This window comes from Aotus nancymaae, unplaced genomic scaffold (assembly GCF_030222135.1).
Source record: "Aotus nancymaae isolate 86718 unplaced genomic scaffold, 86718_ANA_hifiasm-v0.15.2.pri h1tg000059l, whole genome shotgun sequence".
Lineage (NCBI taxonomy): Eukaryota > Metazoa > Chordata > Mammalia > Primates > Aotidae > Aotus > Aotus nancymaae.
The window spans coordinates 56,591,827-56,605,018 of NW_026988473.1; the positions used below are offsets into that span (position 1 = coordinate 56,591,827).

The 13,192-nt window shown below is 56.4% G+C and overlaps 1 protein-coding gene across 2 annotated transcripts in view; it reads right to left on the reverse strand.

The window, feature by feature from the left end:
* Positions 1-442: 442 nt before the first annotated feature.
* Positions 443-13,192, reverse strand: part of PDE2A (phosphodiesterase 2A) — a 100,041-nt gene continuing 87,291 nt past the window's right edge. For both annotated transcript variants that reach the window (XM_012456903.2, XM_012456904.2), the window contains exons 14-31: positions 10,684-10,795; positions 10,171-10,210; positions 9,973-10,036; positions 9,485-9,557; positions 9,165-9,342; positions 8,741-8,853; positions 8,021-8,098; positions 6,987-7,109; positions 6,390-6,460; positions 5,877-5,999; positions 5,406-5,493; positions 5,097-5,144; positions 4,093-4,167; positions 3,851-3,950; positions 3,463-3,575; positions 3,074-3,112; positions 2,831-2,937; positions 443-1,906 (exon numbers count right to left, since the gene is read on the reverse strand). In XM_012456903.2, the coding sequence (XP_012312326.2) occupies positions 1,696-1,906; positions 2,831-2,937; positions 3,074-3,112; positions 3,463-3,575; positions 3,851-3,950; positions 4,093-4,167; positions 5,097-5,144; positions 5,406-5,493; positions 5,877-5,999; positions 6,390-6,460; positions 6,987-7,109; positions 8,021-8,098; positions 8,741-8,853; positions 9,165-9,342; positions 9,485-9,557; positions 9,973-10,036; positions 10,171-10,210; positions 10,684-10,795 (1,756 nt within the window). In that variant the 3' untranslated portion in view covers positions 443-1,695. The remainder of the gene's footprint in view (positions 1,907-2,830; positions 2,938-3,073; positions 3,113-3,462; positions 3,576-3,850; positions 3,951-4,092; positions 4,168-5,096; positions 5,145-5,405; positions 5,494-5,876; positions 6,000-6,389; positions 6,461-6,986; positions 7,110-8,020; positions 8,099-8,740; positions 8,854-9,164; positions 9,343-9,484; positions 9,558-9,972; positions 10,037-10,170; positions 10,211-10,683; positions 10,796-13,192) is intronic.

Sequence of the window (13,192 nt, forward strand, 5' to 3'; positions counted from 1 at the left end):
GCTGGGACACAGATCACTGTACACAGGCATCACTGCAGCTAAGAACAGGGATCAGAGGCCCAGGCCCTCACCATATTGGCACTCATGACCAGGGCAGGCCAGCACTGGGAAGGTCTAGGACGAGCTTCAGGCTACCTCCTCCAGGCAGCCTACCTGCTTGCTTCTACCTCTCAGTTTTCTGTCTACTCCACAATCTCTGGTAGCCAACATGTCCCATCACTGCTCCCTGACCAGGCCTTCTCATCTGCCACCCACCCCTTAGCTTCCACGATCTGGCACAGGGCTAGCCCAGGGAGTACCCCAACAGGTCTAAATGACTCTCCCAGAAGAGGGGCTAGGCATCAAGGGTAGGGGATTCGGGAAGAGAGCATTTGCCTCTCCCAGTTCTAATCCCCCCTTCACCCACCCCAAGCACAAAGTCTGCAAACAGCTCCATGAGGGATGACTGGTAGAAAGAAATAGATTTATTCTCATGTACAAAGCGGTCAGCCCACGGGACCATATACGACAGTTGCACAGAGTCCTAGAAAAACGCATCTCTCTAAAGGCAACTCAGAAAGGTAAGGCAGGTGGCCCCCCTCCCCCACCCCACAACGCACACAGAACGAAACGGAGAAAAAGAGAGAAGCCAGTGGCCGGGCTGACCCAAGAGTCCCGACCCTATGGGGTCTCCCAAGCCCCACGGCACAGGTGGATATGGCCTTGAAAAGAGAGCCCTGCCAGGGCTGAGGCCAGGTCTCTCACTGGCTGCAGGAATGGGGAAGGGGCTCAGGCCAAGGGGGGCGCCTCTGAGGGACGCAGGGGACTCTGAGGGACGCAGGTTTGGGCTCTGTGTGCCCTAGGGTGGCAGAAACATTCCACAGCCTCTGCTGGGACTCCACAGAGCTACAGAGCTATTTTAGACATTGATCTCAAATGGATCTTAGAGCGTGGATTCTCTTACCCTCCTGTTTGGCCCAGACAGGGGAAGAGACTTGCTCAGCGTCACACAGGCTGGAGGAAGCAAGGCTGGCTCATACCTGGGCCTGTTTCCCAGTACGGGGATCCCTCCTGCCCATCAACCCCATCCTGCCTTCTTCCCAAGCCCCCTCTCCACAGAGCATTGAGCTGCCCTTCTGGCAGCTTCCTCCCGGGGCCTCTGTATCCCCCAGGTCCCAATCCCACCGTCAGTATGTAGTGGTGGTCCTCAGGGGACTTTCGCCCCGAGGCTGTTTCTAGTCCTCCCATAGAACTGAGGACTGTTTCTAAGACGCCACACTCTGCTCACTCAGATGTTTCACTTTCCCCTTCCATGAGGATCCTGAAGACCCCAAGGGGTGGGAATCCCCCAAGGGAAAGGAGCAAAGATCTGGTGGGACAGGAATGGGGCAAGGAGAAACCATCAAGCTGCTCAGACAAAGAATGGCTTGGGAAAGACTCGCCAAGGTGTAATCAGAGGCGCAGAGCAGGGCCCACTGCTCATTGGTCACCCCTGTGCTCTCAGAGGACAAATTACAAAGTCTCCATGAGGCTGGAAGTCTTGCTTCCATTATACAGACGAGAAAGCTGAGGCCCAGGAAGGTAGTACTTGTCCAGGGTCACACAGGAAGTCCTGGTGTACGACCCAGGACCTGTGGCTCTGTTCCCAGTGCATCTGGCCAGGCCAGTGGAGGGCTGTGGGAGGTGGCCTGGGCCGGGAAGGGTCCCTGGAGGGGATCACTCAGCATCAAGGCTGCAGCAGCCATTGATGGGGGCCCTAGTGCCATCCAGATCAGGCACCTCGTACTCCTCATCCAGGAAGTCCAGCGAGTTGTTGCTTGGGAGGCCGCGGATGGTGAACTTGTGGGACACTTTGGTCCAGTGCTCACGGTTGGAGGCCACACGCTCATACAGCTCTGCTGCTTTGGGGAACAGGTCCTGCAGAAGCCTGTGGATGTATAGGGGCAGGACGACAGGTAGAAATCAGATGGGCAGCAAGAAAGAAGAGGGCTACACAACACAGAACTTCCACAAGGGCCGGCACGATGGCTCACACCTGTAATCCCAGCACTTTGGAGGCCGAGGAGGGCAGGTCATCTGAAGTCAGGAGTCCAAGACCAGCCTGACCAACATGATAAAACCTCATTTCTACTAAAAATACAAAATTGGCTGGGGGCAGTGGCTCACGCCTGTAATCCCAGCACTTTAGGAGGCCGAAGCGGGTGGATCACAAGGTCAAGAGATCGAGACCATCCTGACCAACATGGCGAAACCCCATTTCTACTAAAAATACAAAAATTAGCCGGGTGTGGTGGTGCGCACTTGTAGTCCCAGCTACTCAGGAGACTGAGGCAGAAGAATCACTTGAACCGGGAGGCGGAGCTTGCAGTGAGCTGAGATTGCGCCACTGCACTCCAGCCTGGTGTCAGAGCGAGACTCCATCTCAAAAAACAAAACAAAACAAAATTATCCAGGCTGGTGGCAGGTTGTAATCCCAGCTACTCAGGAAGCTGAGATAGCAGAATCGCTTGAACCCAGGAGGCAGAGGTTGCAGTGAGCCAAGATCATGCCATTGCACTCCAGCCTGGGCAATAGAGTGAGACTCCACCTCAAAAAAAAAAACTTCCACAAGAGTGTAAGGCATAGGACTGGACACCCAGGAAAGCATGATGGTCTCTTTCCACTGGGGACCAGGGACGAAGTGAGGGGCCCATTGAGGGGTACAGCAGGCAGCAATTGTGCCCAGAGGCAGGGGAGTGAATCAGTTGGAGCTGGGCCAGGCCAACCTCAGCACCTGTGTTTGCTGTGACGTCCGTGCTCCAGCCCACCCTCTCTGTGTAGGGTGCCAGCTTGTCCCTGTGAGCTCACTCACTTGTAGATGGGCATTGCAATGTGCTCCATGAAGCTGATTTGCAACTCGGGGATATAGGCCTTCTCCCGGTCCATCATCTCCATCGGCCTGTTGCCCATGGCCTTCTCCTGCAGACATCAAGTTGTCAGGCCTGTCGCTCTCATTCCTCCATCAGATACTAGGGTCAGGCTAACCCAAGCCCTCCCAGCCCCAGGCCAGAAACCCTCCCCCAACCTGGACATCCTGGGGTGACTCCACACATACCAGGTCTCCCTGGGAGAAGAATTCTTTGTAGATCAGCTCCTGAAAGGCCAACACACTCATCACATCCTGCACCCAAGCTCCTCTGACAGCCCGTTCCCAGGAGAGAAAACTGAGACCCAGTGACTCAGTCCCAGGTCAGGAGCTGTCCCCACCAGCCCCAGCCAGGCAGGAAGGAGTGGCTGGGTTGGGGCCCGTCTTCCACCAGCCACTGACTTGTTAGGTCTGTTCCCCTCTCTGAGTCTCCATTTATCACCCTGAGATGGTCTAGGTTTCTGTCTCCCCAGAACATAGCCAGGCTGAGCTGAGCAAAGCGGTGTTCAGGCTGCAGGAGGCACCCAGAGCCAGGCGGGGTGGGCAGCCTGTGCCTTCCCAGGGAGGACAGCACCTACCGCGATCTTTCTCGTGGTCTTCCAGCCCTTGGTCTGGTCAGAGAGGTCACAGGAGGTCATGAGGAGGCAGAGGAGGAGTCTGTGGTGCTGCCTGTTGTTTCTGTCATAGCCCACTGTTGTGGGGAGCGTGGGGTCAAGGAGCGAACGGGGGAACTCCTTGACCTTCTGAGGACAAGTCTCCCAGGGCCCACCCCAGAGTGGCCCAAGGAATTGGGCACTCCTGATGGGAGCCAAGGGGCCAGTGCTGGGTCTACCTGGTGGGGCCATACAGCCAGAGAAGGGTTGATACCGCAGGGGATGGGTCTGCACCCCTGGGAATGTTCCCCTGGCAAATCCTCCCCCTAGTTGTTCCTCCCCAGCCCTGAGGCCTGGGGCTAATGGCAGTCACCCTCAGCCATCTTCTGGAGGTCCTTAAAGATGCGGAGATGATGGGCTAGGTCTGTGGCCAAGATGATGTCCCGCATCAAATCCAGCATTCGCTGATAGTCCTGGGTAGAGGGCAGGGGCGTCATGGCCTCCTGCTGGACACCCCCACCCATTTGCCCATCCCAGTGAGCCTCCACTCCTTCTCCCACCTCCAGCCAGCTCCCAGCTCCCCCTCATTCCCTACCCCACCCTCGACCCCATCACCTTCCGGGAGAAATGGTCAAAGATGTTGCAGCCGTGGGTGTTGAGGATGGCGATGGCCTGAGCAAAGTGGTGCCTCTGTGGGGAGAGGAGTGATGGGGGCTCGGCTGGGGCAGAGGGGCTCCCCTCACCACTGACCCCAAGAGAGGAAGCAGGGCCTGGTCCAGCTCCAGCCCCGAGGTCAACAGAGCAGGCAGAAAGAGGGAGTCAGGGGCCCAAGTTCCCTTCCTGAGCTCTGTTTCGGCCCTCTGTCTGACCCAGGGCAAGCCCCTAGACCACTCTGAGCCTCAGACTCCTCAGCTGTCACATGCAGGGACCCAGCAAGGTAAGCTCTGGGGTCCTCGAAAGCTGGAACATTTTGAAATGATTTCTTGGAGTCCTAGACACTAAATCATGCAGAACACACTTGTTTGCTGACAAGGAGAGGCAGTGATGAGGCGAGGGCAAGGCCCCTGTTTCCAGACGCTGAAGGGCTCTCACTCAGAAGAGGAGCAGCTTATCTCAGGGGGCAGAGGGTGGAACTAGCATTGCCACCAGCCTTCCTGGGAGAGCCTTGTCTCTCGGGGTGTGCAAGCAGGGACAGCCTCTGGAGTAAGGTGACCTTGGAAATGTGTCTCCTGCTCTGTGCCAAGCCCTGTGCCAAGTGCAGGGAACTCAGAAATGGCTCATACCTTGTGCATGCAGAGGTGGGCAGAACCAAAGCAAACAATCTAAGGTGATGCCAAGTGATGGGAGTGAAGCCCACCCCAAGCCTGGCACGAGTGGGCCGAATGGGGTTCCCAGACAGCCAAAGGGAAATGCACTGAACACAAATCCTCGCTACCATCCGCACCTGCACCCTTCCAAGCCCACCCCAGGAAAATGAGCCAGACGCGTCCTAGGTGAGGCTACAGCTCTCACAGCCTGTCTGGAGAGCATGGTTTGGGAATGGGAGGAGCTGGGTCATACTTTGCAAGTCACTGGCCTTAAATGGAAAGGAGGATGGGGATGGGACAGAAGAGTGATACCTCCATGACGGAGCCCTCAGAGCTGTAGAGCGCAGCCAGCACAGATTTCTGGAAAAGCCCAGGAAAGCTGCGGTCACTCCTCACATCCGGATCCAAGTGTCACTGCTTTAGGCAAAGCAGTGTCCTGCCCTTCCCACCCTTCTCCCCCGTCCCTATCTCAGAGCACAGGGCGAACCCTGGGGGAACCTCCTCCTGTCTCTAAACCTGGCTCCTGGTCTCACTTGCTCCCACCTGCCTTCAGGCTGGGAGAGGATGAGACTCCCAGACACCCCATGGAGGATCCCCACTGTGAGCAGGGCAGGGTCTCACCGAGGCCACCTGGAAAGAGTTGTTTGTGCCTCTGTGGTCCAGGTCATGACACATGCAGGAAATAAACAAGGCAAAGATCTCGATGTCCCTGGTTGGGAGGCAAAAAAGAGAAAAAAAAGAGGTCAGACAGCACCCTCCCCAAACCCCCTAGAGGAGAGACAGCTGGATGACGTGCCCAGGAGCCACTGGGACGGGAGGTTGGGACACCTGGGTTCCCTTCCTGGAAAGATGCACTGGTTTGGAGTCCAGCAGACCTGAGTTTAAATCAGGCTCAATCTTCACTGGCTGCAAGACTGTGAGCAAACCCCTCCCGGAAGAGGAGGCATGCAGCCTTCCCCTCTAGTCCCCTGGGGCTAAGAGGCTCTCATGAGGCGGTGCGTGTAACATGCCTGACACACAGGGGGATGCTTCCCTGTCTCAGGTAAGGGGACCCCAGCAGCTGCTAGATGTGGGGGAGATGCAGCCACTCACTCGAGGTAGTTGGTGAGCTCCAGGTTCTTGTAGAGCAGGTAGCAGAAGTGGGAGACAGAAAAGGCGTGCATCCAGTTGTGGTAGGGGGGATCCCGGTAGCCCTTCTTCACCATCAAACAGAACCTGGGGGAGGGGAGAGGGCAGCAGAGGGGCCTCAGTCTCTCCTCCTCTATCATAACCCCATGATGGTAGACTACATTTCCCCCCGCATCCCTGAGGGAGCCTCCATAGCCTTCCTTGATGACTCTGCTTAGCTGGAAGTTCCTCTGCACATCTAACTTAAACCTCTGGCTACACACTCTCAGCCTCGCCTCCAGGCTCTGCCCTATTTCTTGCCTTTACTGACAGTTCGGTGTCTAGGAATTGCTTCTCACTTGTGGATCCTCCCCATCCCCATAAGACTGGGTCTCCCTAGTCATCCTTAGAGAGAGCCTCTCCAGAATGCCAGGGGCAATGGACGTGACAGCAGAGGAGAGAGGGAGGCGAAGACGGGCTGTCTGCATGCGGACGAACCGGGCCAGGGTCGGGCAGTCAATTTTGTAGTTGTTGATGAAATTCATGTCCTGCAGCATGCTCAGGATGGCCTGGAGAGAACAGAGGGAGGGATCAGAGATACTGCCAATATCAAGAGAGGGCCCCTGCCTGGGCCCTTCTTCAAGCTCCACACTCAAAATCTGGAGTCTTAGAAACTTAAATCTAAACTAGAGAACCACAAAATAATTGAAGCAACCATTCTTAGAGCTATGAAGTTTTAGAAATCTAAGAGATCTAAGAACTAAGAACTCTTGAAACCAAGCCCACACAAAATCTTAGAAAAACGGGGTTGGTGGGGTGGATGCAAACCCTGAGGTCACATGCCCTGGATATTAATGGTCCAAGAGTGGCCCTTGGGATCATCCAGTCCAGCCCCCAGCCCCTGGGCAGGCCCCATAGCCTCATGATGGCAGACTACATGCTCCTCCATCTCTGAGGGACACTCCACAGCCTTCCTTGATGACTCTGTCTTACCAGGAATTTCTTTATGCACATTTAACTGAAGCTTCACATTTAACTGAAGTCTCTGGCTACACAGCCTCGGCCTCACCAGTCAAGTAGAGGAGAGCAGCTCACCATGGACGTGTCATCCTCGGGCAGAGAACGAGGGGTATAGGTGAAATTGGCAAAGTTGGAGTCAATGGCAGCCACAGGCTGGATTCCATCATGGAGAAGTTTGGTGTACTCATCATCAGAGACCTAGAGGAGACCAGCCAGGTCATTAGAAGACAGCCTTCACCCCATCTGGTGTCTTCACCCTCAAATTCCCACAACAGGTGGGGAATCCATCATCAAGAATGCCACAGTTGGGCCACCACGCTGTGGACTGTCACTAGGCAGAAAATCACCACCCTCCCCTCACAGCCCTGCAGCCCACCCCATGCGCCTCCCTGCAGATGACCACCCTTTTTCCATAACAACCTAACCTTGGCAAAGATGGAGAACACCCCTCATGACACCCCCAAACCACAGCAGCATTAGTCCTGGGTGGGGAGTCTCCCAGGGCCCACCCCAGAGTGGTCCAAGGAATTGGGCACTCTGTTCTCCTTTTGTGGGGACCTTCCTACTGTCTAACCCCAACTCTTCCTACTACAGTTTTGATCCAGCTCACAAGGTCTAGGCCTCTCTGGTTTAGACACAAGTGAGAAGAAATGTCCAAATGAACAGTGACTACCATATATGTGGAACTCAGCCAGCTTTTCCCAGACCAGGGTCTGGGAATGAGAAAGAATATCAGCAATTAGGACTGCCCAGGGCTGCACGGCCATTGTACCTAGAAAAGCCATGGGGGCAGGTCCTGGGTGAGCTTCCTAGCCCTCAGGAATTCCCAAGATGAAAATTATTCCCTGAACATGGGGAATACCTGGCTCAAACAAGTTATTCCCTGGGCTGGGTCCTCTGGCTACTTCCAGCCTTGGGACTGAGCTCAGAAGCAGCTTGGAGGAGAGGTCTGTAAGCAGAGGTGGGAGCTGCCCCTATGGAGGGCAGGAGGCCTGCTGTGGCTCTGGGCCTATCCTCTCATCCTCAGTAGAGATTGATCAGGAAGCCCCGCCTGGCCCTGGGTTCCCTGGGAATCTGGGAGGAGAACTAGAGGTCCTTACAAGCCTCACCTTCATGTGATACATCATCATCTCGTTGGCCAGGTGGCTGCGATACTGAGCCTCATTCACTTTTTTGTATAGGAGAGACTGGGGGAGAGAGGGAAGATAGGGCTCAAGGAGGCTGGCTGTGAAATCTTGGCAATGCCCTGGACTGGGAAAAGGGATCAGAAAGATACCCCACTTTCTGTCTGATTCTGGCCCCAGTCAAAACCTTGAAGCTCCAGTCCAGAGTAAAGACCCCACCCTCACTTTCATCCAGACACCCCACCCCACCCGTTCCTCCTCACCAAGTCCTCCTGGTATTCTGGCCCTTTACACCCCTTGCGCCAAGGAGAAGCAAGGAGGGAATCATGTTAGGGACACTGGGGCTGGATTCCCAGGCCAGAGCACCAGCAGGCCTGGACACCGAGACCCAGCATTTCCAAAAAACACCCGGCTTGGGTTGAGACTGCTTCTAGGGAAGGGAGGAGGTTTTGACAACGGGAGTTTCTCTTGGTCCTAGGAGGCTGAGTGGACACGGCACGAAATCATATCCCCAATTTTTAGATGGGAAACTGAGCCCAGAGGTGGACAGCGTGTGCTGAAGGCTGCACAGCACTCCAACAGCGGGACTTTGAGTGCCAGACCAAGGGATCAACCCACAAGGAGATCCAGTCGGGGAGGAGAACCGAGGGTCCCGCGTGGGCCCCGCCCCTATCGCCCTACATCCCACTCCCACCCCGCCCTCACATGGGCGATGCTGATGCCGCAGTAGATGGAGAAGGCCGTCGCCAGGTCCTCATCGAACTTGCTGAACCACGGCCCATTGATCTTGTTCACCAGCTCGGCCACACCTATGACCTCTGGGGAAGGGAGAGGGGCAAGGAACCACCGGTGGAGGGGGGAATCCGGTGGAGGGAGGGATCCGCGGGGACCAGTCCTCGCAGTTTCCGCAGGTGACGTCCCAGGCAAGGAACCCGACTCCCTTCTGCTCCCGGACGCCGGAGGAGGTGGGGAAGTGTTGCCCACCCGGGGCGCTGGGACCAGCTCCGCCTGGTGCAGGCCCCGCCCCGCCCCCTGCCCCGCCCCTCTGCCCCGCCCCTCTTCCCCGCCCCAGCCCCGCCCCGCCCCTCCGCCCGAGCCCCTCGCCTCTGCCCGAGCCGCCAGCGCGCACCCTGGTTCTCGTTCTTGATGGGGAAGCAGAGGATGTTGCGCGTGCGGAAGCCGGTGCTATCGTCCACGCCGCGGTAGAAAAGCGGGTGGGCATATGCGTCCGGGATGTTCAGGATCTGGCCCGTGGTCGCCACGTGTCCCGCGATGCCCTGGTCGGCGGGGATGCGGATCTCGTAGCTCTGCCGGGGCAGAGATGGAGTCGAGAGGAAGAAGTTAGTGACCTGGCCACAGAGGGGCCTATTAAATGTCGGGCCGCTCCCCAGCGCCCCCGGCGGACTCCTGGACACCCTAGGGCCACAGGTTCCCCCCACACCCGCTCACCTCATCATCCACCACGCCCCCGTCGAACACCTTGGCCACCAGCTCATTCTGATCCAGCAGGAACACAGAGCAGCTGTGGGGGGAGGGGGTTTGGTCCTCTGGGGCCTGACAACTCCCTCTGATCGCCCCCATCTCCCATAAGGAGGCAAAGGGCGGACTTCCGAGGCCTGGGAGGAGTGCTCCAAGGTGAGACACTCTGCTCAGGGCTAGCTGGCTCCAGAAACGTGTCCATTCAAGTGCTTTTTTTTGGGAGCACCTACTATGTGCCAGGCACTGTGACAGGAGCTGGGGATCCAAAGCCAGCCCTGTCCCTGCTGTCACTGGAGCTTACAGTCTAGTGAGGGAGACAGACATGAAATAAAGGATCCCTCAAAAGGTGATGAGGTCCCTCAGAAGGCAGAGAAGGGAAAGGGAGGGGCAGGAATGGAGATGAAGGGAACTGAGGGTCACAGCCTCTCTCGCCCCATCTCCTGGGTAGAGTCACTCACATCTCCGCATTGCTGAGGTTTCTGGCCTCTGTGATGATCTCCTGGAGCAGGACAGAGACGTCATCTGGGGGAGGGAGAAGACCGGGCATGGTGAGATCAGGCTGCAGTGACGAGGCCAAGCCCTCCCGCCTCTCCTCTGCAAATCCCAGTCCCCATGCCCACCCCACAGCTGGGCATAGAGGAGAACAGTGCACTCACCCAGGTGGGTGAAGAGGTTCTTTGCCACTTGGAGAAGAGCCTGGAATGGAGGAAATGGAGTGCAGGGTGCAGGGGTCATCCTATCTAATGCCCTGCCTCCAACAGCACCCAGGTCTTCTTCATCCCCTAGGGCTCACCAGACAAGCTGGAAACTGTCAGTGTCTAATTATATCATTTGGCTACTAAGTGAAGGAGTAAGGGAATAGCCCCGGGGCAGATGAGGAGTCTCCTGAGTGCCTCAGCTGCCTTCATGCCAGCTCTAGCTGCCTAGGTGTTGCTGTAGTGCCCAGATTGAACGCTAGAGGGCGATCACACACAGTGCCTGCTGGCAGTGGTGCAGGTCCTGAGCAACTGCAGGCCTTCCTCTTAAGCCTCCAAGTCATTAGTTACAGTTACCTGGAGAAGTGCTGCCACAGGTCTAGAAAGACATGGGCATTTCCCTTGTGAATGGCTCTTTGGGGCTGAAAGCTGGGCAAGTCAGTGCCTGATAGAGGCTCAAGGCCGGGCACTCACCTGGCACTCACACTTGAGCTTCTGCTCCTTCTGGAAGGCCAGGGTGCTGGTAAGCACCGTGCTGGTGTAGTGGAAGCAGTGCTGGATCACGTGCTCATCATGGTCGGTGAACCTGGAGGAGGAGTGAGCTGACTCAGGAGGGAAGGGAAAACTGGCTCCTCTCCCCACTCTCCTTTCTGTTCCACCAGAAGCCCACGGGGTGCCCACCCGCCAACCGTATAACCACTGCACAGGCCCTTGGAACAGCTTTCTGCTCCCACACCCATGCAGAATGGCAGCTCCCTGAGGGGAGGGCTCCAGTCTTCCAGAGCCATACCTCCCCACTCTGATTTGGGATTTACCCAGCTCAAAGCTGAGTCTCCTCCTTCGAAGTAGAGACTGCTCGGGCTCAAGCTGGCATTCTCCTGCTCTTCCCCAGGCACGCCTCCAGCCTTGGGGAGCGGCAGTGCCACTGCCCCATCTTGTGCAGCTCCTGTCACTACCCCACTCTCCCTGGACTCCACTGGCCCTGATTCAGTGCCTCCAGAAATCCGCCGGCCCTGCTTATGGAGCTAGCTCTGGTGTGACAAGGTCAGCCCCAAAGCCTGTTCAGGTCATTCAATCTGGCCTCCAAATGATTCGTCACTGGGGAGCTGCATGGGGCTGGGTGGACCAATGGTGTGAGTCATGGGGGGAGGGGGCCTGCCTCAGCCCACATCACACTGCTCCCAGGTTTCCCTGCCTAAGCCCTTCCCCTTTTTATGGCTGGGCTTGGTGCTCCACCTGGTGGGGCATCCCCCACTCATGCTTGCCTTCTGGTGATTCAGGCCTAGATCCATTCCCATCGCCCTGGCTCTGTCTGCACACCTTCCTTTCATTTGAGATCCCTCAGCTAGCCCCTCCCCCACAGCCTGCCTCTCACCCCTCAACCCTGGACATCTCTCAGCTTCAGCCACACAAAGATCCTCATCATTCTGAGAAAACCTCGGGCTCTTTCACACCTTTGTGCTTTTTCTCTACACTGTTCCCTCAGCCTAGAATACCCTTCCCACTCTCCTCCCTCTATGCCCTGAAAATGAACCTCGAGTCTTATGATACTGTATCACCCCATGCCCAGTGCAGAGCCTGGTACAAACACTTGGGAGGTCTTTGCTGATGTCGTGACTGTACCCTATCCCTGGCCTTGCCACCAGCCCCATCCTGCTCACAGATGAAGGGCTTCTGGAGCTCATGTTCTCCGGCTACTTAGCTGTGTTCCAGGAAGCTTCTCTGCAGTCACTGCACTGAGCTGAGCCCCACCCTGGCTCATGCAATCATTCAACACCCACTCCCTGAAATGCATGGACCCAGAGATGGCCTTGCCCCTGTGCTGGACCTCAGGGCCATCACCAAGGCCCCATCTTGTTTTCCTGCTGATACCACCTCCCCTCCAGCTCTGGGGCCATCCTAGAACCCAATACCACAGCCAGCAGTGAGAGGTCATGGTCCCTGCTGGTCCCCCATTCACTCTGCCTTCCCCTCCCCAAAGGCCTTCCCAAGGCCATCTGGTCAGCACTGGGATGGCAACATTAAGCGCTCAATATTTACTTGCTGAATGGCATAAATTCTCCCACCACTAGGATACCTACAAGTTCCAAATGCCACCGATCCCACAGTCTTCTGCCTCAGCAGATTCTGCCTTGTTCCTATCTTCATTTCCCCAGGCCCACCCAACTGTCAACACAATTCCATGCTGGTAGGTCCTGCAGCTTAGAACTAGGACTCCTGGGTCTCCAGCCTACCCCAGCAGGCCTCAGATCTGGGCTCTGACACCTCCCTAGTCCCAGGCTCTCTAGTGTCCACCTCCTGCAGGAGCTTCAGGCCCTGAAGCCCAGCCTGTTTGCTTGGACTCCAGAAGCAAGCATCCCATCAATGTCTCTGCATCAGGACTCGGCCCCCTCATCTGTCTACTTCTCCCTACCTATGTGATGGTCACGCAGCACAAACTGCTTGTCCTGCCAGCCCAAGCATGAACCTGCACCCTGGACAGAAATGGCTCATCAGACGCACTGTTTCTCACTGACTAAGATCCATTCGCAATAAAATTCAGGCACCTACTGCCAGTTCATGAGTTGGTGCAGGACATGAAATTTACTTACAACACCACTTCTAGACCCCAGGTTTAACCTCAGTTCTTGAGACATGCTTCCCAGCTAAGCCTCCAAGTCTGTTTCCCTGTCCACTGTGCCCCGCCCACCTCTCTTTACAGCTGCCCTATCAGGGGCTCAAAAGATCCACGACTTTTCCCAGTCCCCAAGCATATTCCCTTTGGCCACTGTCCACTGTGTTGATAATGCTCTGTGGGTCCCAGAGGGTTCACCCACCCCAGACAGCACCCACCCTCCATCTAGCAGTTTCTAGCAGTAATGAAGAAACAGGGATGGGAAGGTGGGGGGTCAATACCCGAAAACCAGATAACCCAAACTTCAGGAAGTGGGGGAAGAGAAGGGGAACCAGCTGGGATCTCAACATGACTTTCAGTCTCTTGCAC